Source organism: Scheffersomyces stipitis, chromosome 4 (genome assembly GCF_000209165.1).
Source record: "Scheffersomyces stipitis CBS 6054 chromosome 4, complete sequence".
Classification (NCBI taxonomy): domain Eukaryota; kingdom Fungi; phylum Ascomycota; class Pichiomycetes; order Serinales; family Debaryomycetaceae; genus Scheffersomyces; species Scheffersomyces stipitis.
In genome coordinates this window covers 1,124,522-1,148,685 of record NC_009044.1, presented here as the reverse complement: position 1 = coordinate 1,148,685, position 24,164 = coordinate 1,124,522, and the positions used below count along the sequence as shown (strand labels likewise).

Here is a 24,164-nt window from a genome sequence, read left to right as displayed (position 1 = left end):
TTTTGTTAGACCAGGAGGCTTTTCAAGAGGAACAATGCATATGTGAGAGAGCCATCCATACAGGTGCAGGATTTTTAGCACCCATTATGCAACCCATATCAGCTGTTGGAGAAGTAGCTTTTTCACCCTTAATTGTGATAGTATCTCATCTGTAGCATGAAGTTAATCTGGACTTGACAAGAGCACGTTTTCCTTGCTTGTCTCGTTAACCAAGCCAAGGACATGTAGGCTTCAAACAACGTTGTCGTTTGCGGCATCTCCTCCGATGCATTAAGTACCTTAATTTGCAAATATTTTCACAATCAATCCGCCTTCCTTGACAACGTTGTATTTCAAAAGTCCTTTCTGTCGCTGCGGGACCAGCCGCTGAAGCATTGGTGAACGCGTGGATCAATTTTTTTTTGGGGTAGCTATTCCTCTACTAGTTTCTGTATACTACATTTTTCAACTTGCCTGGAGGGGTTCTACTTCACAGGACTAGTATATAAATGACTTCATTTCTTTCAATTCTGTCCACACCATGACTATTGTTCTCTAGCTTAACTATCATAGTCTCACTTGCTACTGCATTTCCAGAATGAACACCGACGATCTCAGAGACAACAAAAATACTTCAATTGTCAAGCAAGACTACATCGAGACTACTGAAATCCCTCAGCATGATGGAAAGCGTTTCAAGTACGATGCTGATTTGAGAAGGCAAAGATTGGCCGGTGGTGCCAAGTTGAAAGATGTCTTGATGATTCTTTGTGCTGGTTTCGCTTTGATCTCAGATGGTTATCAAAATAACGTCATGTCCATGTTGAACAAGGTATTCGCTATTGAATACCCCAAAGAATATACCGCATCTATGTCTACTAGTGTCTCTAACGCATCTCTTGTCGGTACTATTCTTGGACAGGTTGCCATCGGTCTTACCTGTGACTACCTCGGTAGAAAGTGGTCCATTATTACTGCCACACTCTTCTTGATTCTCGGTACTGTTTTGTGTGCTGCTGCTCATGGTGCTACTGTCAACGGTATGTTCTGGATGTTGATCATCTGTAGAGGTGTCACTGGTTTCGGAATTGGTGCTGAATACCCATCTTCATCTGTTACTGCTTCCGAAGCTGCCAATGAATCTGTTAGGAGAAGAGGTGGTGCCTTCATCTTGTGTACCAACTTGCCACTTTCCTTCGGAGGTCCATTTGCATTGATCATTTTCTTGATTGTCCACAAGATCACAGGAAAGCACTATGAAGGTCTCTGGAGAACCATGTTTGCCATTGGAGCCTTCTGGCCCTTGTCTATTTTCTACTTCAGATTGAAGATGTCTACCTCTGTGTTGTACAAGAAGTCCGCCATCAAGCAAGTTGCTCCATACTGGTTGGCTATTAAGTACTACTGGCCAAGAATGATTGGTACAATGGTAGCTTGGTTCTTGTACGATTTTGTTACTTTCCCTAACGGTATCTTCTCTGCTGGTATTATCGCCAACGTTATTCCAGCATCTGAAAAGAATAACTTGGAATTGATTGCCGAATGGAACTTGTTGATTGGTGCACTTGCCTTGCCAGGTGTTTTCATCGGTGCTTACTTGAATGATGTTATCGGTAGAAAGTACACTATCATGCTTGGTTTCAGTGGTTATATTGTCTTTGGTTTGATTGTTGGCTTGGCTTACAACAAGGTGAAACATATCACTGCTCTCTTCATTGTCTTGTACGGTTTAATGATGTCCTGTGGTAACATGGGTCCAGGTGACGGTATGGGTTTGATTTCATCTGAATCTTACGCTACACCAATCAGAGGAACTGCCTATGGCCTTTCTGCCGCAATTGGTAAAGTTGGTGCTGTTGTTGGTACTAAGACCTTCACTCCTATCCAAACTAACTTGGGTGACAGATGGACTTTCATTATCGCTGCTATTTGTGGTTTGGCCGGTGTCTTGGTTACCTTCTTCTTCATTCCTCACTTGAAGGAAGAAGATTTGTTAGAGGAAGATGTTAAGTTCAAGAACTACTTGCTTGAAAATGGCTGGAAGGGTCACTTCGGTATTCCATCTGAAAACAACGAAGAAGAAGACCTTGAATCTACCGACGATGACTTCTCTGTCAAGAAATAAACTAATCATGTTTATTCTTAAGAATCTACACTCTTTTCACTTCTATTTATAAAGTTTAATTTGAATTTAGTTGATATAATCTTGCTGTAGTACGATTGCGAAAATGGCTGCGAAAAGTAACTTCATACAATCTGTTACGAACAAAAAAATGTATTGCGTCAGCTAGAATGATTGGAAGTGGTGTTTGTATTTTTCCACTCGGGCATAGTACTAATAACCACTATATTTGGGCTCGGTTGCGCAAAACTGCCAGTTTAGCTGTAAGATGATAATACAGAAGTGAAAACTTTCTTTCTTTAGTTTATATGATAAGGATGTCGTAGAGAGTAAACTTCATATGCGACATTCTTCAAGATTAGTTGCTGGAGGTAATGAACATATAAACAGTTCTACAGTATTGTCTAATACTTCCCGGTTTGCATTGAAGTGTATAAAGCTATACAGAGATAGTGATAATATTTGTATTTGAGTATTAGATTTTTGTCAGTAAACTTTCTGTGGAAAGTTTCCTTATTAAGCTATCATTGGCAATTGAGTTATAGACTCTTATATATGTATCACGTGCATTTTACACTAAATCGACTACATGCAGTGTGTATATGTAAGTTGAAAAGTTTGGAGATGGAGATGAGAGATCGAGTTTGCTATTTAGTGCTATCCAATTTAATTGGGCCAAAATGACTGAAAAATCTGTAGAAAATGTATCGGCAGAGGTTAATCTGGTGGCTGAAGCTCCAGTCAAAACTCTGACGAAAAAAAGAAACCCACCCCCAAGTGCTGAAGAAATTGAAGCAGCCAGAAAGAGGGCCAGAGTCGAATTACCTGAAGGAATGTCTAGAAATCAATATAAGAAGCTCCAGCGTCAGAAAAAATGGGACGAGACAAAATCTGAATATCGTAAGATAAAGAAGGAAAAGAAGAAGGCAGCTGCCAAAAGAAGAAAGGAACAAGGAATTGTGGATGAAGAAACAAACTACCATATGGCTAGAAGGCCCAAAACTTTGCCTAAGAATCAGATTGCTACCAATGTCCATGTGATAATGGATTGCGAATTTGATGAACTTATGAACCAGAAAGAGATAGTTTCACTTTCAAACCAGATCGCACGCTCGTATTCGGCTAAGAGACACTGTGAGTATGAAGTGAGTTTGAAGATTTCCTCCTTTAACAAAACCTTAAAGCAGAGATTTGACAAGCTGGTGTCGCAATACAAATTATGGAAGAATATCGAGTTTGAAGAAAACGACAAATTGGCTGATATCTTGCCTATTGATTCGCCGGAAGAGTTAAGTAAGTATGTTTACTTAACGGCAGACACAGACGAAGTGATCAACGATTTGGAGCCTGATCACACATACATCATTGGAGGAATAGTAGACAAAAACAGACACAAGTTATTGTGTGTGAACAAAGCCAAGGAACTTGGGTTGAGAGTTGGGAAGTTGCCAATTGACAAATACATCGAGATGAATGGTCGTCAAGTGTTGGCTACGTCGCATGTCTACGAATTATGTTGCAAGTGGTTTGAAACCGGTAAAGACTGGGGGAAAGCGTTTAATGAAGTTCTTCCACCTAGAAAGGTCAAGAAAGGTCCTACTCCCAAACCAGAGGATTTCGAGAAGAAAGTAGTGCAAGATAAGGAAAATGGGAAAGATGAAGAAGAAGATGAAGAAGATGAAGAAGATGAAGACGAAGATGAGTACGAAGAAGATGAAGACGATGATGATGAAGATGATGATGAATACGAAGATGAAGGTGAAGAAATTCAAGGTAACGAAGAAGATGGTTTAAGGGATAAACGATAATAATGAAGACCATTAAGAAAGCTTAAAATCATAAGCGAATTGTTTTCGTTCTAGTCATTATGTGTACATAGTTATAGACACTCAAAATAGAAGCGCATATTACTACTCCTAAAGTTTTACTTCGCACTCCATACTTTAGATTTCTTGAGACTAATTATTTCAGATCAGAACGAGCAAGTATTATTTATCTACCATCTCCCAAATATGTCTTCAGTGAAACAGGACTACAAAAACTTAGCCGAAAGATTGATCTCTATCTATGCTCTGAACACATTAGAACAAGCCAAGAAGGCACCTAGGGATATGATGTCCTATCGTCTAAGAAAATTGCCCCAAAATGCCAGACAACTATATGAAACCATATTGGGCATGTCGAATATCATGGACAAATACAAAGATCCTTTGGATATGAATACTGTTTTGGATACAATTGACCTCGCACTGATTTACGAGAATGTAGATAAGCGGGAAAGGGAGAATGGGCCTCATCTGGAGTTGCAATACGACGACTTGGTAGTCAAGGAATTACTACATTATTTCAAGAACTCGTTTTTTAAGTGGGTAAACAAGCCAGAGTGTCCTCTTTGTCATAGCGAAAGTAATGTTGTCGGTCTCGGAGGATCTCGATTCAGTGGGAGCCTGAATCCGGACCAGGTTTCAGTCGTTGAAAACTATCAATGCCGTGAATGTAATAGTAGAATCCAGTTCCCTAGAGTTAATAACCCTGTTTCACTCTTGAAAACTCGTAGAGGCCGATGTGGAGAATGGGTCAATTGCTTCACCCTCATACTCAGAGCCATGATTGCAGAAGATAGAGATAGAGTCAGATATGTTTGGAACATGGAAGACCATGTATGGTGTGAGTACTATTCGTATGGGTTGAAGAGGTGGGTCCATTTAGATCCCTGTGAAGCTGTATTTGATGAGCCTCTACTCTACTGTAACAATTGGAATAAAAAGATGAGTTTTGTCATTGGTTACAACGACAACTATATAATAGACTTGAGTTCGAAATATATCACAGATTCCAACCAAATCGACAAAAGCACCATAATTCCGTCTTTGAAACAACTTCTGAGATTTATCAATGCAATAAATTGCAATAAATTGCTTAGGTATTACAAATGTTTGGATACCGCTTCACAGGATGAGAAATTAACCAAATGCTACAATGATGTGATAGTTGTTCTCAATCGTGAGCTTTTGCAACTTAAAGACCACAAAGTAACGCCCACAATGACTCAAGAATTGCCTAAAGGTAGACAAACAGGAAGTTCTGAGTGGACCAAAGAAAGAGGAGAGGACGGAAACTAACTGATGGTTCGCAGTTTTAAGTAGATAGATTAATAAATGACATTGCGACAAAATACACTCTCTCAGTAAAGGGTGGACAATGTATTCTCGATAATCTTTCATAATAGCAAATATGTAGTAGCAATAGTATCAAATAGCATACTGAATACATACATGATATATGGACATAGGTAGGTGACCAATACTGGACGATAATACTATATGTGGCACATATTTGATATTTGCTTCGTTTTTTTGCAAGTATCTCTATAAGCTTTTGACTGACTAAGGGAATAAAACTTTGGCAATCAACCACTTGATTGGGTATCGAAGTGTGATTCTGAAAACATAAGAGGTAGCTCTAGAGTTTGTTGATAATTAGTAGGCTCTTCTTCATGAATATACATTGTCAAAATAAGAAGTACAGACAAATATTAGTGATAAGAGTTGTTGCGCAATTCTTTGCTTCCGCAGTAAAGTGCATGTTCGTATAATAGGAAATGGTTGTTTTCAAATAAGTGGCACAATAAAAGAGAAAAGATTCTGTTTGAAATAATTTCACTCGTGTAACTGAAGACTAATGTGATTGAAATAGAAGCACAACTCTCACTGAATCAATTCCTTTTGACAGTTCATTCACATTTTAGATGTCGACGTCAACCTTAGGTTTTCTTCACCAGTTCTATGCTTTCATCTCGGGAATCGGTTGTCAAGTCTAGACGTCTTTTTTAAACATTTTTACAAGTCCGGTAGCTTTATACCTTTGTTAAGCCTTTTAGAGTAGTCCAAGCATATCGCCTATGTTCTTAGGTAATTTCATTTCGAGGTTTTTATCTTAGGATTTCCTCCCGTCTTCTATATGGATTGGAGGAAGATTTATATAATCTGTAGTAGATAGGTTTCACGTCGTAGACTCTAAAGAAGTGGGAACCATTTCACCATCATCATTTGCAGCCATTTCTTGGTCCTGTACCTGTCCAGTCACGTGAAAATGAAAACTTTTCGAAATCGAAGTTTCAAAACTTTCTGTAGTGGTGCTTAATAGGGTTCAGTTCTGAATAATAAATCCGTCCATGGATCTATCGCGTATTTAATCCGATTTCTTGGAAGCAGTTGGCATTTCTGACTTGAAATATGGCTCTAAGTTCCCGTTTTAACGGCATCTAGTGGACTCGCCAAGGAGGACCACCAGATTAGAGGGTGCGACATGGTTATGTGAATTTCGGTAAACACACAATACTTTTGGCTACTTTCAAGCATAATTTAAAGCTCCCTGTCCAAACTGAAACCTTTAGAGTCCCTTTAGTTCTCCAATTTACAGTGTATCAGTCATGATCGTAAAAAAACTTTTTTTTTTTTGACGAAATGGCATGTATAAAAACCTTTTTTTTACGAAATGGCATGTATTACGACTAAAGTCCAACCTATCAACTACAAAGTATATAAATCTTCCTCTAATCCATACCGAATGGTGAAGGAAATCCTAGGATAAAAACCTCCGGGTGATATGACCTAAAAACTAGGTGATATCCTTAGAAAACTGTAAAAAACTTGACAACGGTATAAGCTACCGGACTTGTAAAATGTTTAAATAAGACGTCTAGACTGCAAAATCGATACCCAAGATGAAAGCATAGAACAGGTGAAAATGTCCCTGTCCATTGGATTTCGCCGTCGGCATCTAAAAAGATGAACAGCTAAAAGGTATTGATTCCACGAGAGATATGCAGCCTGTGAAAGTGAAGAATTGCAAATGAGATTCTTTAAATTTAATGTGATTTCTGTAGGACGAAGTATGTCCCATAATGTACGGCTGATTGAACAATCTTGGTAAATATGGTGAAAAAACTGAGGTCTTGGTATTTCATTGAAACACATCAGGCATTCTGGCAGAGCCTCGGAGGACCCATGTCGGTCCCTGTGACCGAGGTGAACCCTGTGAATTTCCTCCACCCCTTTTGGATACCTACGTTGTACTTTAGCTATAGCTTTCCAAAACTGCTGATAGTCATCGTCTGTTAATTGGAAGTTCTCTTTCAAGGTTGCAGAACTACTGACTGGTTTGGCTTGAGCCAGTTTGGCCGAGCGACTTCGGAATGTGCTAGGATCAACCAGATCAATCCAATGTTGCCAATCATTTTTGATTGGTGGGTTTCTAACCATATATGCTTTCTCTTCAGTAGTGAATCGTTTGTAGACATCCCTGCGATACCAAGTTGTCCGTCCCGTAAAACGGTCCCTTATCCAGTGGAAGTTTTTAGCCTTCGTAATTTGGAACCAGGCTTTGAGCCATTCTTTCTCGGCATTGGTGAATTTTTCATAATGAAGATATTCAATTCGAGCTCGAGATCCTTCACGTACATATAGGTCCGTTAGGAACCGATACCATGGGACTATTTCCCGTTGGGTTTGGTTTACCGTTCGAGGTGGAAAGATGTAGTCCATAAATGATTGCAATTTATCGCGGAACACTATTAAATTCCAATCTGTCAGGTTGGTCAAGGTTTCATAGATCACTTTGGCCCGACGACCCTTTAGTTGCTGTTCCATGTCGAGGAGACCGAAGCCTCCTTTGCTTTTCAAATTGTATAGATGCTGTTCACCAATTGGAGGTAAGTGACCCTTTACCATTTTGGTGAGTCTCTTGATATCGGATATTTGCATGGGGTCATGGAGGTCCCTGAAATATACCTTTGAAAAGATATAAGTATTAAAACCTGTGCATCTGAGGTGAATCGGCAATTCTTTAATGCTATGGAGAACAAGTTGAGTAGAAAGGGACTTTGTATAAGTTTCCCAATTGAAACCATTTAGCGGTACCCCAAGATATTTGTGATCCGATGTCCGAAGAGCAAGTCCTTCGAAACCAAGGATCCGTTGAATGTCTTCGTGCGGAGGCTGGTCCCAGAATGCTGTTCTTGATTTGGAAATGCTCACCAAGGAGTTTGAGGCTTGCTCAAATAGAGAGAGTTCCTCTTTCAAGATTTCGTGGTCCCTTCTACAGCTTGTGAAAACAGTGAGGTCGTCAGCAAATGCTGAGTATTTCGCTGTAAGCGCTGGAAGGTGATCTAGTTGGATAGGAATGCCCTGGAGTCTACTATGGAGTCTGTAAAGGAGCGGTTCAAGACATAAGTTAAAGAGAATCGGCAGAACCGGGTTTCCTTGTCTCGTGCCTTGCGTAAGTGGAAACGTTTCGGATTTGGTATTGTTCGTAAAAATGGCTGCAAATTGTTGTGTCGTCACCAGTAATAGGATACGCTTAAACTTGGGACCTAACCCGATTTGGTCGAGTACGGCAGACAAATAGTCGTGTGATACTCGATCAAAGGCTTTGGTTAAATCTAAGATGATCACATTTGCAATTTTCAGCTTCTCGGGATCTTCTGCTACCTTGTCAATGATGGCCCGGAACCGTTGGATTTGAAAATCCATTTGGCGTTCGGGCATGAAGCCACATTGATCATAGCCAATGAGGTTCTTGATTACTGTGCGAAGGCGCATATTGAGGACCTGTGAAATCACCCTCAATGAGGTATTGATGAGGGATATGGGACGGTAATCGTCCACTGTGGGGTCTGCTTTTTTCCTTTTGGGAATCATGCGTATTAGTACTAGTGCCATCGAGGATGGTAAGAGTCCATTTCGCATGATGTTGTTGGCGTCCTTTACAAGCAAGGGGCCTGCTGTGTCCCAAGTCGCTTTGAGGAAGAGGAATGTTGCACCATCTTCCCCTGGCGTTGAGTCATTGGTGGTCCTTTGTAAAGCCGCAGTTATTTCTTCGAGTGTAATGGGTTCATCTAGTTTGGCCTGGTCACTTGCCGCTATTTTTTGCGGGAACATCTGAACATAGGTCCGAATGCTTCGCTTCGCTTCCTGGGGTTGGGAGTCCAGGTAGAGCTTGGCAAAGTGTTCCCTTTGGATAGCGAGTATTTGATCCGTGGAGGTGGCAGTTCTACTTTTGTCTGCTGTTTGTAGTGATTTCACTATTTTGGCAGCATGGATTGCCCCTTTGAAGCGGTCATTGAGATCTCTGAAAATGGTAGACTTTTCACTAACGCTGTGGTGAGCGTTGGCTGTAGGTCTCTGTCTAAGGGATGCTATTATCTTAGGGACACGTTGGATAAATTCAGAATAGTCTGAAAAGCGTGTGTGACTGAGGATGTTGAGAAATTCTAGGTTGTCAACCCAGTGGTCTTTAATGATAAAGCGTGGCCTTGCTACTTTTAGCGTTGCGTCCGGTAGGATGCTAAGGTCCACGTCTACCGTGGCGTGAGTTGATGTTACTATGTGATTGAAGCGGTGAGAATATCTCCAGATTCTTGCTTGGAAGGATCTGGGGAGATAGATTCTATCGAGTCTTCTGCAATTATTTGTGTTGGTATTTGTGGGTACCTTGATAGTCGGTTCTAATCCTCTAAGAGAGTCATGTAGTTGAAATTCGTTGCAAAGAGAGTTGAAGGCTTGTCGGGAGGCGTGCTCTCGACTGGAGCTTTCTCTTGCAGTAGAATCTAGTTCTGGATTTTGTATCATATTGAAGTCTCCCCCTATACAGAGGTGGAGCTTGTGATTGTTATTGTCAATTTCGAAATTTGTGATGAGTGTGTTAATCAGAGTATAAAGAGAGTGGAATAATTGCTCTTGAGAACGATGATTCCCACTCGGTCCGTACACTGAGATAACTAAGATATATTCTTTTGTTTCTTTGAGTTGAATGATTACGTCGGTCGCATACCGCGCGATTTCAGAGTCGAGCTGGAGGTTATTAGACGAAATCTTTTCAAAGTGTTGGTGTTGAAAATTAAGTATGATTCCCGAGCGAGCTAATGTATCTGTATAGATTAGCTCTTGATTTGCTTGGTTCAATTGTTTTTGTAATGAGGTAATCCAATCTGGGGTGGGATCCTGAGAGTAGTTTGGGGGTTGTTGTTGCATTGCCCGTCTTGCTCCCCTCCTGGCTCCCCGCCTGTTCTGGGAGTTGGCTGGTTGTTTTGAATTAAAATCAGTTTCTTGAATGAGTAAGACATCACAGTAAGTCGCGAGTTCTCGAAACTTATTGATCTGTGTGTTTTTTTGAATATTTTTAGTACGGATCTTGAGAAGATTAGTTGGATTTGCTACCCGGTGTTCCGTTAACAGCGGGTTGGTTATCCGAAAATTTACTAATCTAGACATCTTAATAATTAGTATTATCAGAATGAACGTTGATGTCCTCTATGTCCATACTTAGGTCCAGGTTGTCATCTGTTAATGGATTGTGACCTGGTGCCTGTTGTTGGCCTGGAGAATCTACTTGAGTTGCTTCCTCAATTTGAGTTTGTAGAATTAGTGAAGAGTCGGGGATGTTGAGGTTGGATGTCCTCATAGACTCAGGAAAACTAATGGTCGATCCCATTTGTGATTCCCTTAATTCACTATAGTTTGTTCTACTGTTGTTTAGGAGAGAAGGTAGTCGTATTGACGTGGTCGGAGTCCTTGCGGGGGACCCACTAGGGCCATTCGTGGTCCTGGGAGTGGGTGTCGGTGTCCAGGGTTTCTTACCTGTTGACGCAGGTTTGAGGACCTTGGATCCAAGCCGGGCAGGGGTTACCGGTTGAGATTTGGAACTAGTTATGGGAGCATGCTTCAGAGGGAGCATGCTAGTAGGCCGGGAGGGAGTTACCGGTTGAGATCTTGAATTTGATTTAGGTGCATGCTTCAGAGGGAGCATGTCAGTAGTGTATTGTGGAGTATTTGGGGTGGTATCCACTTTTGAATTTTTTTGTTGTTGCTCAATCAATGTAGATGGAGCGAGTTGGGTGTCCTCGTCATTTATAGTCGAGGGTTCTTCGTCATCGGTGTAGTACACCATTTCATCGTCTTGTGTTGAAATTTCAGGGGCTTTATCGTTGTTCTTGTTAATGGCTTTCGGGGTTTCGTGACGTGATGGTGCTTGTGGTGTAGATGAAACAGTGTTTGGCCGGTTGCGTGTGGCTTCGGTCTCCTCTGCTGTAACCTCTTGTGTTGTGAGGTCCTCTATCGGGAGCACCTCGAAGCTATTCTGTTGTTGTGGGATAGTTGGTGGACTGGGGGTTGTCTTTTGTCTAGATCTTTTCGTGGGTCGACTAAAGCCATCCCCGTCTTGATTTGTAGTTCTGGGACCCGTGGTGAGGGTTATTGGATGGTTCTGTTTGTTTGGGGATGGTACCTTAGTGGGCCATTGTGTTAAGGGCCGACTTTGGAACAATGTGGTTGATTTGGGAACTGGACATCTTTTGGTAGTGTGCTTGTTGTTGTGGCATCTGAAACAGAATTGGTATGAAGAGATGATGTCAAGTTGGACGTTTTCCAAGAAGATACTCTTTCTGTTGGGAATATTGTCTGAGTTGCTGCCAATCAAGAAGAACAGGACGTGTGTAAAGTCTGCTTTTTTGTCAGTGTAATTTAAGATTGGTGCCTTTCTTATGAATTGATGTAGAATTTCGTACGGGATTCGGTCCTGTCGTCTCGAGGGTTTACGAGAAGGTAAGGATGTATCGATGTATTGAGGAATTTCAAAATCTTTTGTGTGGAACATGATGTCTAGGATGTCTCGCGGATCTGGGAAGTCCGACGAAGCTTTTATGCCAACTAGATACATGTTGGATAGTTGCTTTGGCCTTACAAGACTGAGCTGAAATTCAAAGGTGTCTTCACTGCCCACGTAAGGTGAGTGGAAAAGTTGTTGAAATCTTTCAAGCCAAGTTGTCATGGGTGTTGATTTCTGTTGAGCCAGTTCTGGGATCCGATCCTGAGTTACTATGCTTCCGAAACGAAAATCCACATGAGTGTTATCTCTTACAATTGTATGGAACTTGTCTTTAACATCTCTCATTGTAGCGCTGAAACTTATTTCTCTAGACAATTGCTGCATTTTGTCTTTTATGTCCTTAGTGGCTTCAAATTCGTCATTTGAGCCGGGGTCGAATTGACTTTTTAAGAACTCCAAGGATTTATGGAGTTCATTTAAAGTTTTGTTATTGTTTTGGGAGACCATGGGCCATTTGTTTGGGATAGTCTCTGTAAGGTGTTTTTCAATTATTTTGGCCATTTCCTCGGCCCGCATTGAATGCCTTTGGTCGAGATGGTCATTTTTGTTATAGAAAGCGTCTATTTGAAGACGTACGTATCTTTTCTCGTTTGAATTTCGAGCAATCTCACCGAGTGCGGTAAGGCAGAAATCTTGGGGCACATTCCATGCCTTAAGTCTTTCTTCTTGTCCCGCCCAATTGAGATCTGAAAGGGAGTTGGCATATTTTTGGAGATAGTAGGTGTTTGCTAATTGACGGTATTGTTCTTCTGAAAGGTGACCGGTAGTTTCGTGTAGTTCGGTCAATTGCTTACGTCTAGTTTTTGCGTCTTGAAGAATAGGTGAGGAGTCTCTGTCCACAATTACCTTTTGGAGTTGGCTAGCAGATGGGCCATTTTTTGGATTGAGTATTGGGATTGGTACTTGTTTGGCAATATTGAAGGTACGTAAACCTGTTTTGGCTGATTTGCTGGCAGTTCCTAAGATAGGGAAGATCTGATCAACATTTGGTTGAGTTGTTTTTGAATTTTTTGAGTTTTTTGAGTTTTTTTTTGAGTTTTGTAAGTTTCCTGTATTTTTTTGGGAGTTTTGTAAATTTTCTTTGTTTTTTTGGGTTTTGGCGTTTTCATGTTGATGGTGAATAAGAAGAGAGTCTTCTTGTTCTGGTAAATCAGTTGATCTGCTGGTAGATTCTAAAGAAGTGGAAACCATTTCATTTTCATCATTTGCAGCCATTTCCTGGTCGTGTACCTGTCCGATCACGTGATCGTGAAAATTTTTCGAAACCGAAGTTTCAAAACTGTCCATAGTGGAGCTTAATTGGGTCTGGTTCTGACTAACCAGTCCGTCCATGGGATTATCCCGTAGTTGGGCTGGTTCCTCGGAAGTAGTTGACAATGCTGTCTCGAAAGATGGCTCTAAATCGCCGTTTTCATCGGCATCTGTGGACTCGCCATCGAGGTCCATCAGATCAGGGGGTGCGACATGGTCGTGTGGATTTCGGTCAATATCCGGTGGTTTTGGCTCGTTTAAGGCTTGATTTGAAGAGCTTTCACCAGAGAAAACCCCTAGAGGTCCCTCTGGCTGATTGATGGGTCGTAGGTCGGCCATTTTTTTTTATTTTTTTTTTTTTAAACCGAATATTTGGTAGCGCCGTTTACAAAATGGCACATTATAATGGCATATCCAGTTGCCTAAGAAGAGGTCCCTTGGCCCAGTTGGTTAAGGCGTGGTGCTAATAACGCCAAGATCAGCAGTTCGATCCTGCTAGGGACCATTTCTTCCAAGGGCGTGTGGCGTAGTTGGTAGCGCGTTCGCTTAGCATGCGAAAGGTCTCCGGTTCGACTCCGGACTCGTCCATTTCTTTTTATAATCTGTTTTTTTAGAACTTTCTGGAGTTCAGTGTACTTTTTTCAATGGATATGGAATGCAGTCAATTTAGTATTATTTATATATTAACCTTAATAACAAGAAAACAAACCGTTAAATAGAATACATAAGAATAGAAAGAAACATATGGATTTGAAGCTGTTTAAAGAACAACCTTGGCGGCCAATGTCTTCTTGTAGTCCAAGATGGAGCCTTCCCATCTGGTGGCTGTCTTGTCTTCAATGACGAAGATGTCCTTGGCGACCTTGTCCAACAATCTGAAATCGTGTGAGACGACAACAACACCACCGTTGAATGCGTTGATGGCTTCAGCCAAGGAGTCAATCGTAGACAAGTCCAAACCGTTAGTAGGTTCATCCAACAAGATCAAGTTGGGAGCTTCCAAAGCCAATAATGCAAAAACAACACGGGATCTCTGACCTTCGGACAAAGTGGCCATTTGGGAAGTCTGACCTTCACCAGTCAAACCGTAACGACCCAACTGCTGTCTCCAGTACTGGAAGTCTTCTGAGATTTTAGAGAACTTGTCACGAACAAACTCCAATGGAGTCTTCGTCAAGTCCAACTGATCAGCTGAATGTTGGGAGTAGACACCCAACTTGATGTGTGTGTGCTTGATGACTCTTCCCTGTTGTGGCTCCAAGATACCTTGGAACAACTTCAACAATGTGGACTTACCCACACCGTTGGGACCAACCAAAGCAACTCTGGAATCCATATCGATACCGATGTCCAAGTGTTCGTATAAGTTGTCTTCAGGTTTACCAGAGTACGAAAACGACATGTCATCGAAGGCCAACACTGGAGGAGGCAACTTTTCGACATCTGGGAATCTGAATGAAAACACCTTGTCTGGAACTACAGGTTGGATCAACCCGTCGGCTTCCATCTTGTCCAAGATCTTTTGTCTGGATTTTGCTTGCTTGACCAAGTTTGCATAAGTACCGGCAGATGCAATAAACTTTTTAATGTGTGCGATTTCTTCCTGTTGCTTGGCGTATTGCTTCATCTGGTTGGTTTCCAATTCGGCTCTGGTTTTGACGTAAGAGTCGTAGTTACCACCGTATAAGAACAACTGCTTCATTCTCATGTCGATCATGTTGGTACAGACACCGTTCAAGAAATCCTGCGAGTGCGAAACCAAAATCAAGATACGGTCGAATCTCTTCAAGTACTCTTCCAACCAGACACAGGCAGCCAAGTCCAAATGGGCAGTTGGGTCGTCCAACAACAACAAGGTGGGCTTGACGAAAAGAGCCTTTGCTAAGGCTACACGCATTCTCCATCCACCAGACATGTCCTTGGTCTTCTTCTGAATGGTGATGGGGTTGAAACCCAAACCAGTCAAGATGACAGCAGCTCTTGCTTCAAAAGTGGAAGGGTCCATTTCGTCAATCTTTTCATACAAACCTTCCAATGCTGGTGATTCAGGGCCATCCTTGATGATGAGGTCTTCTACAAGGTCTTCCAATCTCTTCATCTCGTGCTCAGCTTCTCTAACAACGTACTCCAAGGCTGAGAACTCTGTAGGTTCAGCAGGCTCGTTCAACAAGTAGATATCGATCTGTTCGGGAATTGGGTATTCTCTTGCAGCAAGCGACTTCAATAAAGTCGACTTACCACATCCATTTTCTCCCAACAACCCGTATCTTCTACCGTAGTTCAATTCTAAAGTAGTATCCTGGATCAACACCTTACCGTGGAACAACAATGACACTGACGACAACTTGATATCTCTGGAGGTCTGCAAAGATTCCAACACACCAGTAGTAACTCTGTCGGACAATCCGTCATCGTCGGTTTGCATCTTCAACTTGGCAATCTGAGCAGAGACGTCTTCTTCTTCGACTTCTTCAGCATCCTTAGCAGCTTGCTTCTTGGTCTTTTTCGAGGTCTTACCCTCGGCGGCCTTCTTGGCCTCTCTTTCCAAACGCTTTTGTTCTCTCTTAGCTTTCGAAGCAGACACAGACATGATAATGGGACTTTCGGTGAAGGAGAGGAAATTCGGGAAGAGTAGTCTGTGATCAATATGATTTTTTCAGTCTAAAAAAAAGATTCTCGAAGCATCGCTGAGAATTTTTTTGCGCAGTGCACATAACCAAAATTAAGTATGCGGTTAGGTTAGATAAGGTGGCTAGGAAAGCAGCGTAAAGAGGCTAATTGTGATAAATTTGGAAAAATATGAGTAGCTGGGTATGATCAAGGCAATGTGAATAGTGAAAGAAATTTGAGTGGATACAAATATGTGAAGAATTGATCGTGTTGCTTGTGTTACATTGCGTCGTGCAATCTGTACTGGTGCATTTTGGGGCAATTGCGGCAGGTAAGAATGTGAATAGGCAAACTGCAACTTCTGAAAATAGTAAAAGCAGGAAGATTATAGACTAGATGGTTGGCCCATTATAACTTTTGAATGCCATCCTTGTCTACTTTCTTAGATTTCTTGGATTTCGTAAAATTGTTAAAGCGGTGCTATTTCAAACTCTATGACTTTTGTGAATTAGTTGCAAAAAAAGTGAAATCAACGAATGAGAGCGCAAGAATATGTCAGAAAACCACGAGTAGTAAAAAGATGCAGCATCCTGAAGAGAACGACAACCTTACAGTTTTGCACCTATTTCAGGATAGAAAACATGCTATTCGCTATATCTAATATGTTCTATTATAATATTGGAATGGAGTAGAATTAGGTCACATGACTACAACTTCAAATACGAATAATACGTAGTATGGCAAAACGCAAGTCAAAAGATCAGAAATTGGCGGAATTAGGACATTTTAGGTTGTCATATTCGTTGGACCATATGAATACCATTCTCCTGAATCTGCTACCGTTTCTCGTTGTCGGCACCAGATTCTTGCAGCCATTAGACCTGCAAGATCTGGACGGGCGCCTGCACACTGCCACTCCGCACTTCTTCAGTGGCAAGATGGAGAGCGAGATTTGCCTGGTTAAGGGGATTTCTCTTTATAGAGGTAGAGACACAGAAGACACTGATTTCACCCATTGAGCCTGTTTATGAGTAGCAGCGCCTAGATATAGCAGAAAATATGGATCCCAAAGAGATCCCGAGCCCTACTTCGGCCGAAGGGCTGGCTACTGTCGAGTCCCGGTCTTCTCGTCATGAGAAAAACGACTCTAGAAAAGAGCCTGAATCTCATTTTCTTAGAGCAGACAAGTCTGGCGAAGTCAGAGCACCCATTCCCATCAAGTCAAACCACCATATTCCACGAGTATCATCACTGTACCAATTGAGAGAAACCTCTGATGCTGCTGGTAACCATAGTTTTGGCAGCAATGGCTTTGGGTCTGGAAGTGTGTCTGGATCTGAATCTTTTGGCAGTGGATTCGCAATTTCCAGTACTACTAGAACGTTTACGCCTACAGCGGCAGCAGCATCCAGAAGAAACCCGCACATGGTAAGGAGACCCTCGTATAGCACTATAGAGTCGCTGCGGGAACTGCACTACAACTTAGACTATCCCACGGACAGGAAGTTATTGTCTGAACTCCAGCTCGATTCCTCTTCTCGTTTCTATGCTCGTTCCAGAAAAAGAACGCTTGATCTTCCAAGCTTGCTTCCGTATGCAACAGAAAACCCACAGGACCAGGCCAAGTTCTTGAGTCACATCGTATCGCATCTCTATATAGCCATCAAGACGTTGGATATTCAGGGCTCACTTCTGGTGCTGGCCAAAGACATTGCTGCTTTGAAGGATATCGCTGGCTTATCGGATATTGACCTTGCGCTCGAAACGAATTTGTTCGAAATGAACGCTTCATCACAGGATTTAGCACAAACTGAAGGTGCAGAAGACGAAAACTACTTATCTGTAGAATATGATACAGATACAGACCACGAGGGGGAGGACGAAGAAGACGATGCCGATGAAGACGATGGTGAAAGTGAAGGTGCGGTGCAACACAAAAAATCGCCCAAATCAGCAGCTGTAGTCTCAGTCAGAACATGGACTCACGAGTTGCTTGTGTGGTTGAAGATGAAATACGACATGCCCGTAAAGTTACGCATGTCTTTGGCCAAAGTATACTATGCCATCTGCCTTTCACGTGGTCAACACATTGGACTCAAGACCTACGTCAAAGTCTTTGAGCTACTCACCAAAGATGTTCGTCTCTTGAAGCAGCAGCACTTCAAATTGGACTGGAAACAGTTACAGCAAGAATTGTCTTACCATTTTCCACCTGTAGATACGACATTGGACCAGTTTGAGAAGAAGGAACACAAGCAAATCTTGCGTCTCGCCGCCAGAGCTTCCCATTTCTTTCCGGAAGACTCATTGGCTAGCATATATAAGAAACTTGGTAGTCAGTTTTCCATAACGAACGCTTCTTTAGTGATGTCTTCGATGTCTTTGTTGCCTCATACGTTCGTTGCTGGTGGAGAAGACAACGAGAACGATATACGCCACTATATCCCTTCGTTCTTTTACATGTGGCAGAAACTTAGTCATGCTCTGGGATTTGATGCGCAAGTTACTGCAAGACTAGGAGTTGTAGCCATGTCTGCTTTGACAAAACTTAACGACGATGCGCTGGCTGGTGAATATTTGAAACTTGGAAAATTCGGAATTTTTACGGAGGATCAAATGGAATACCTCATCAACTCGCTTATTAACAGCTTGAGTATAATGGTCGAGAAGTATTCTTCGTTGAAGACGAAATACTTCCATGGATTTGCATCTGCTATAGTCTACTCTCTTAATGGTTCTAGTGCTTTGGAGCCTCATGGCCTAATATACTACTTGAGGACTTTGCTCAATGCTATTGAGAGTTATGTTCATCCATCAAATACTGGTGAATGGTCTCGTCCCATTTCGAAATTGGTGCTCAGCTTGATATACCAATTCCACAAACGTTTTAACACCGAAAATGAGAAGGCTGGAGTGTTGCATGATTTACCGGTCGAATTGAAGCTAAGTGATGAAGTGGTAACAGAATTTGTCACCATGTTCTTGCCGATCATCAGAACAGGCATTCAATCCAAAAAAAGTAGCGCTACGGACGACTATTTGTCTTCAGTACAATTACTTGCATTCTTGAAACCAGACATGGTACTAGAATATTTGTTGGTAGATATATACGAGTCTCTTCAGGGAGTGATTTCTACCCATAGAGTCATCATTGCACTTAGAACAATAGAATCATTGTCAAGATTTTTTGCTTCAAGACCAATTTTCCGAGTACACGTTACTACGATTTTGCAATTGGCATTGCCTGGTATTGATACAAATGATTTAGAGAAGACTATCCATACATTAGATGTATTTGCGTCCATTTCCAATTTTGCACCTTTTCACGATTTGACCAACGGATATGGTGATCCAGCAATTGCATCTCAATTTGTACAGGGTCATTTAGAGCACTTGAAGGCGAAGATGTATATTGAGAAGGAAGAGATTCCATTTGAGGTCAATCATGAACTTGAACTTGAAGCGCTCAAGTCATCTACTTCTGCATTTAAGAGAATTATGAACTCTCTTAGTGAAAGATTATTCACCCTTCTTAAGAATATCCCAGATCCATCCAAAAGTGATGGAATAGAAAAGGATTTGGCCGAGTCCTTACCAAAGTTCTTGTATGTACTTTTAGAGTCATTGTCTGACGATATATTTGAATCATTCCGGAATGAGTTCTTTGATTTTGTCCTTAACAACACTTATCATACCATTGCTGATGTTTCTGCGGAAATTTGTGGTGGTTTGATCAAACGTGACCCAAAGAGCTTCAAGAAGTATTCTTCTATCTTCATTGACAGAATTATCGAAGAAGTAGAAGAAAATGGAGCCGGAGTTTCTAGAACTGGTGTAGAAATCTTGCCTCGCGATCAAGCCTTATTTTGGAACTTGGTAATATTAAATGAATGTATTGGGAATGCCGGTACGTATGTTGTTGACTCTTCCAAAAAATTGATGAAGCTATCCTACTTCCTCATGGAGCATGTTAAGGGTCCAACAGTATTCTCAAGTTCTTATCTTGTCAATCAGATGTTGCAAGCAGTCACAAAGGTTAGACTTAACGAGAATAGAATCATCGCTCCCGCATACGAAAGTAAATACGGAGTTGATGAAAAGTGTTGGGGAGCATTTCAATTTGACGAAGATAGATTTCTGGAAGAAAAGACCAATTTTGACTGGTTTATTCCAACAGATAAAGAAATTTCATTTGCTGTGGAATGCTTCAATGGCCATGTGTCCAAGAGTTTGGATAACATTCTGAACTTGATGAAATCTTTTAACAAGGAGAGCCATCTAGATGCTTCGAAGTCTCTTCAACTATCTGACGAATTGAGGATGAATCTTTTATATTTGGGGTACTGTTTGAGTGGTGTCTCTTATTTGTTAGATCCATCATTCAATGAGGATATTCCAAAGTTGAACCATCAATCAGAGTCAATACAGCAACGTTTAATGTTGTTGAAAAATTTGAGGGCATTGAAAGGTGCCTCTCTTCTGAAAGACGATTCATATGGCGATAGTCAGCCAGAAAGTTTGGATAGAATTGTTGAAAACTTAGGTAATGATGATCTCTTAAACTATTTGTTAGATGATGATGCTCTCAATGACTACTTGCTTCAGGAAGAAGAAAATGTTAACTTCAACCATAATGGTGATCACGAAAAAGATCCAGATGATCAACAAGAAGAAGAAAAGGAGAAGATCACTCACTTCCAAGATCAATCGTACTCTGCTGTCAGAGAACATTTTTTCGCATCGCTCGGTAAGTCCGAGTCATTGGAAATGCCAATAACAGCAGATATTTCTGCTAGAGCCACTCCACAAATCGAGGGGGTTGATATGTCTAGTATGAATCCTGCCATTACTTTTAGAGAGAGAAAGTTATACACGTCAAACTACTACTTTGGAGATGACATGGAAAACAGAAAATCAAGTGACTTGTATTTGAAATTGCACAAGACATACCACTTGATTGGGAAGAGTTTACATATCATCTGCAAATTCTTGACTGCAAACTTTCTCGACAACACGAAGATTTTCAAGCATTTTATTTATGTTGCAAATATCTGGTTTGCTGATGTTGGAAGAGAGAGAATGCTTGACTCAAGTCACGCTAGAATCAACTACGGTTATGTTAGCAGCATCCAAAGCATCAATAGAGTTCGTAAACCGTTCACGCGTATTGCTATTAGTGCTAGACTCGAGGCTTATCATCTGCTCAGAGTTGCTTTGCATGCAACTTCAAGAACTCAAACAGATCTTGACCGGTTTCTTCTTGAAGATATTGTAAAATTGTCTGTATCCACATATATTGCTATTGCAAAATCATCGCAATCTTTATTGTTGGATGCGATGAAGAGATTGAATGGTTCATACAGTGTTATCGTCAAATCTGCCTTCAAATATCTCACGAGAGCTCTAGATGAGAACGACCACAAAAAGATCGAAAGTGGATTAAGTATATTTTCGTTAAGAAGAATTAAAACCCACATCAGAAACGATTTTTTCAATGTTCAGAAATACGTTGAGCTTTTACTTCGTTGCTTAGATGTGGATAGCGTCGAAGTTCACAATGTCGCACACGCACTTTACGATGGTGTCTTTAAATCAATCACTCCTCCAAGCAGTGTTTGTTTGATCGACCATTCCGAAATTGACACTATTAGGCCGCCTGATGAATTTATCGACTTGGAAATCAAAGCAGTAAGATTTGCAAAGGAAAGGAAGAGGAAATTGTATTTTGACAAGTTGAAGAAATTAGAAAACAGCGTACTTGCAAAAGAGAAATCCAATTCCCATTGGAAGACAACATCATTGAACTTGTCATTGCTCATTAATTTACAATCCTACTTAGAAATTCCAACTAGTGACGAAGTATTACAGCTTTTGGCAAAAGAGGCCTCTCGCGACCATCCTACCATCTCTCGATTAGCGTTGAAAGGTGTAACTCGAATTGTTAACAAGCTAAATTTGTTAAGTACCCTCGATTACAAATTGGAAAATGCTTATGATTTCAATTTCGTACCAAAGGGTCTCAAACTAGTCGATACGAGGCCTAAGAAGGGAGAGTCTTATTTTGTTGATTGGAGAAAGGAATTGAGGAACGTACTGGAACCAACTTATTTCGTTGATCATAAAGCAAGCACTGGCTGGTTATTCTGGAATGACGCAATGCCAGTAATAGCAGCCGGTCCAGTGATCAAGATGAGTTTGGAAGTTCTGGACGAGTTGGCATTAAAAGGATTCAGCAGCTATGTGTCTAAGGAGTGGTTTAAAAACATTGTAAAGCTTTGGGTCACTGATAACGATGCCAATTCTGCATACCAAGGTACTGACGTTTTTGTGACTTCTACGTTAGTCACTCTAATTTCAAAGGGATACATCGAAGGTATGACATTTGATGACTTACTTGATATCGTTCAGGAAATTTACGTGAAAGACGATAAAAGTGCACATATTGTTGTTTGTGAATTGTTGGCTGGGATCCTCCTTGGCTCCAAGAATTTAAGGCCAGAGCTTGCAAAGAAGCGAGATGAATTCGTCCCAGACTTTTTGAGAAACATTCTTGAGAGCGATTTATCTCCCGACAACAAAGGAATCTGGAATATATTTGCATGGTGGATTCCCTCTCATATTGATTGTAGAAGATTTCCTGAAGTTTTCGACGTCTTCACGGATATGACAATCGACCACACATCCGATTCTGCCTTCAAAGAAGCCACTAAGATTAGTTACATTAGATCTGTCGTTGCTGCAATTACTTGGTGTTCCCCTAACCCTGGTAAGATTATGGATCTATGCCTAAAGAACATAAATCACAGATACGAGGCAGTTAGAACACAAATTGGTTCACTCATGGCAGTGATGTCATTCCCATATTATTCTGAATCAGTTGCAGACAGCTCTGAATTTATTCAACGATGTAAGAGTCAATCCGGTTTGTCATTATACGATGTTGGCGGAGATAACAAATTGATATCCTTGGTGCCACAATTATTTGAACAAATTGAAAATTGGAGAAAGGAAGTTCGAGAATTACCTCCACAAATTATTTTGAGGTCGGACTATATTTATGCTGCCACAACAGTCCTCACTTGGTTGAGGCAGGAGCTAAATACGAGCATTTCAGTCTTGTTTCAACCGTACGTGACAAAGTATTTGGTGCCATTCCTACTCGAATTAATTAACATGAAGGAAGTATGTCAATTGGGAAATATTGACCCTATTTCAGTTGTGAAGAAGGTTTCTCAAATACCGTATTCAAAGAAGCACCTCGATGACATTGTGCAGATGCTCGAAAAGTATTCCAAAGAAGATTTGAATATAATTCAGACTATTATTGTTGGAGAATTTACTGAAACAATCTACTTTAAGAACTTATTCCTCTTTGACAAATCACAGAGGAAGAGAATCTTTGAAGTTACATACAAATTGATGTATCACAAGAATGTAGAAATAAGAGAATTTGAGGCATCTACATTATCTGGTTTAATCTACAGTTCACCACCTGACGAGGTTGAAGAAAGAGTGAACACATATACCAAAGCTTTCAGCAAAGAGATTGACATCATTAGAAAAAAATATAGAAAGTCTGGTTACAAGAATATTTCCCCAGAGGATACTATAATCCTTCATGGTGCAACGTTAGGGTTGGGAGCATTGGTACATGCTTTCTCATTTTCTTCTCCTCCTCCTAAATGGGTTCCTAGTATTTTAACAATTTTATCTAATAAAGCGTCTGGTATTCCTGGACTTGTTGGTAAGACGGCAAAGGAATCCTTAGGTAAGTTCAAGAAAAACAGACAGGACACATGGCACATTGATAGCAAGGTATTCAGTGAAAGTGAAATGGAAGATTTGGAAGGTGTTCTCTGGAAGAGTTATTTTATTTGATTTGGTACATTTCCTTCTTGTACAGTGACGAGCAATTTTTATCTGATAAAGTAGATCGCTGCATAATTAGCCCACTAATTTAAAGAAACAACATGGAGCAATTAGTGCTGTATTCATGTGAAAGTAATAAACGTACATTTCCAGTAAAATACACAATCCGACAAATAGACATACTTATACAATTACTTCCTTTGCATTAGTTACTTGACATGTACGTCGATTCATCAATCGATTTAGGATATTTGACTTTTAGCTTTATTTTTCAGGTGCGTTCCGATTGCAAAGTCTAAAACCAGAGACAAAGAAAAAATGAACTGTTGTGGAACAGAAGCGGAAATGTATTTTTTTCTTGAATTGCCATACAGGCCATGGAGGGGAGAATGTTTATCCCATTTTTCTTGTTAGGGGCAACTTGAGGAGACAATATGGCAAATTGTAAATAGAGTCATGTCGATACGAGCACACAGAAGCATCATTACGGTATTGCCTTCAAGAGTATAACGGCGCCGAAGAGAAAGGATAATAGCCTTTCAGAAAAAAGACGTTCAAAGGCGGAACCAGTTGCTAAGGTGATCCAGAACGAAATCGAGACCGATGATCCCGGAAAGAGTATGAGATACGATCGAGACAATATCATTCCCTGAGCCCTGATATTTCG

The 24,164-nt window shown here is 40.9% G+C and overlaps 6 protein-coding genes across 6 annotated transcripts; 4 read left to right on the top strand and 2 right to left on the bottom strand. All coding sequences in view use genetic code 12, as the record gives it.

Annotated features, from left to right (window-relative positions):
• Positions 1 to 577: 577 nt before the first annotated feature.
• Positions 578 to 2,104, top strand: GIT1 (permease involved in the uptake of glycerophosphoinositol (GroPIns); the record flags this gene model as incomplete). The annotated part of the gene is made up of 1 exon (XM_001384483.1): positions 578 to 2,104. One exon carries the CDS (start codon positions 578 to 580, stop codon positions 2,102 to 2,104), a length of 1,527 nt encoding a protein of 508 aa, XP_001384520.1.
• An 800-nt stretch (positions 2,105 to 2,904) lies between these two features.
• On the top strand, positions 2,905 to 3,690 carry PICST_26415 (predicted protein; the record flags this gene model as incomplete). The annotated part of the gene is made up of 1 exon (XM_001384482.1): positions 2,905 to 3,690. A coding segment is annotated over one exon (786 nt), but the record flags the coding sequence as incomplete, so codon positions are not given.
• Positions 3,691 to 4,117: 427 nt separating this feature from the next.
• Positions 4,118 to 5,272, top strand: PICST_72128 (predicted protein). Its single transcript, XM_001384481.1, has one exon. The coding sequence runs from the start codon at positions 4,213 to 4,215 to the stop codon at positions 5,221 to 5,223; it is 1,011 nt and encodes a 336-aa protein (XP_001384518.2). The 5' UTR covers positions 4,118 to 4,212; the 3' UTR covers positions 5,224 to 5,272.
• Positions 5,273 to 10,375: 5,103 nt separating this feature from the next.
• PICST_67610 (predicted protein) lies at positions 10,376 to 13,357 on the bottom strand (the record flags this gene model as incomplete). The annotated part of the gene is made up of 1 exon (XM_001384134.1): positions 10,376 to 13,357. One exon carries the CDS (start codon positions 13,355 to 13,357, stop codon positions 10,376 to 10,378), a length of 2,982 nt encoding a protein of 993 aa, XP_001384171.2.
• A 318-nt stretch (positions 13,358 to 13,675) lies between these two features.
• On the bottom strand, positions 13,676 to 15,626 carry KRE30 (ABC transporter). Its single transcript, XM_001384133.1, has one exon. It carries the CDS (start codon positions 15,606 to 15,608, stop codon positions 13,779 to 13,781), a length of 1,830 nt encoding a protein of 609 aa, XP_001384170.1. The 5' UTR covers positions 15,609 to 15,626; the 3' UTR covers positions 13,676 to 13,778.
• A 1,427-nt stretch (positions 15,627 to 17,053) lies between these two features.
• Positions 17,054 to 23,506, top strand: PICST_44887 (predicted protein; the record flags this gene model as incomplete). The annotated part of the gene is made up of 2 exons (XM_001384480.1): positions 17,054 to 20,060; positions 20,280 to 23,506. The coding sequence occupies 2 exons, from the start codon at positions 17,054 to 17,056 to the stop codon at positions 23,504 to 23,506; spliced, it is 6,234 nt and encodes a 2,077-aa protein (XP_001384517.2).
• Between the last annotated feature and the right edge of the window lie 658 nt (positions 23,507 to 24,164).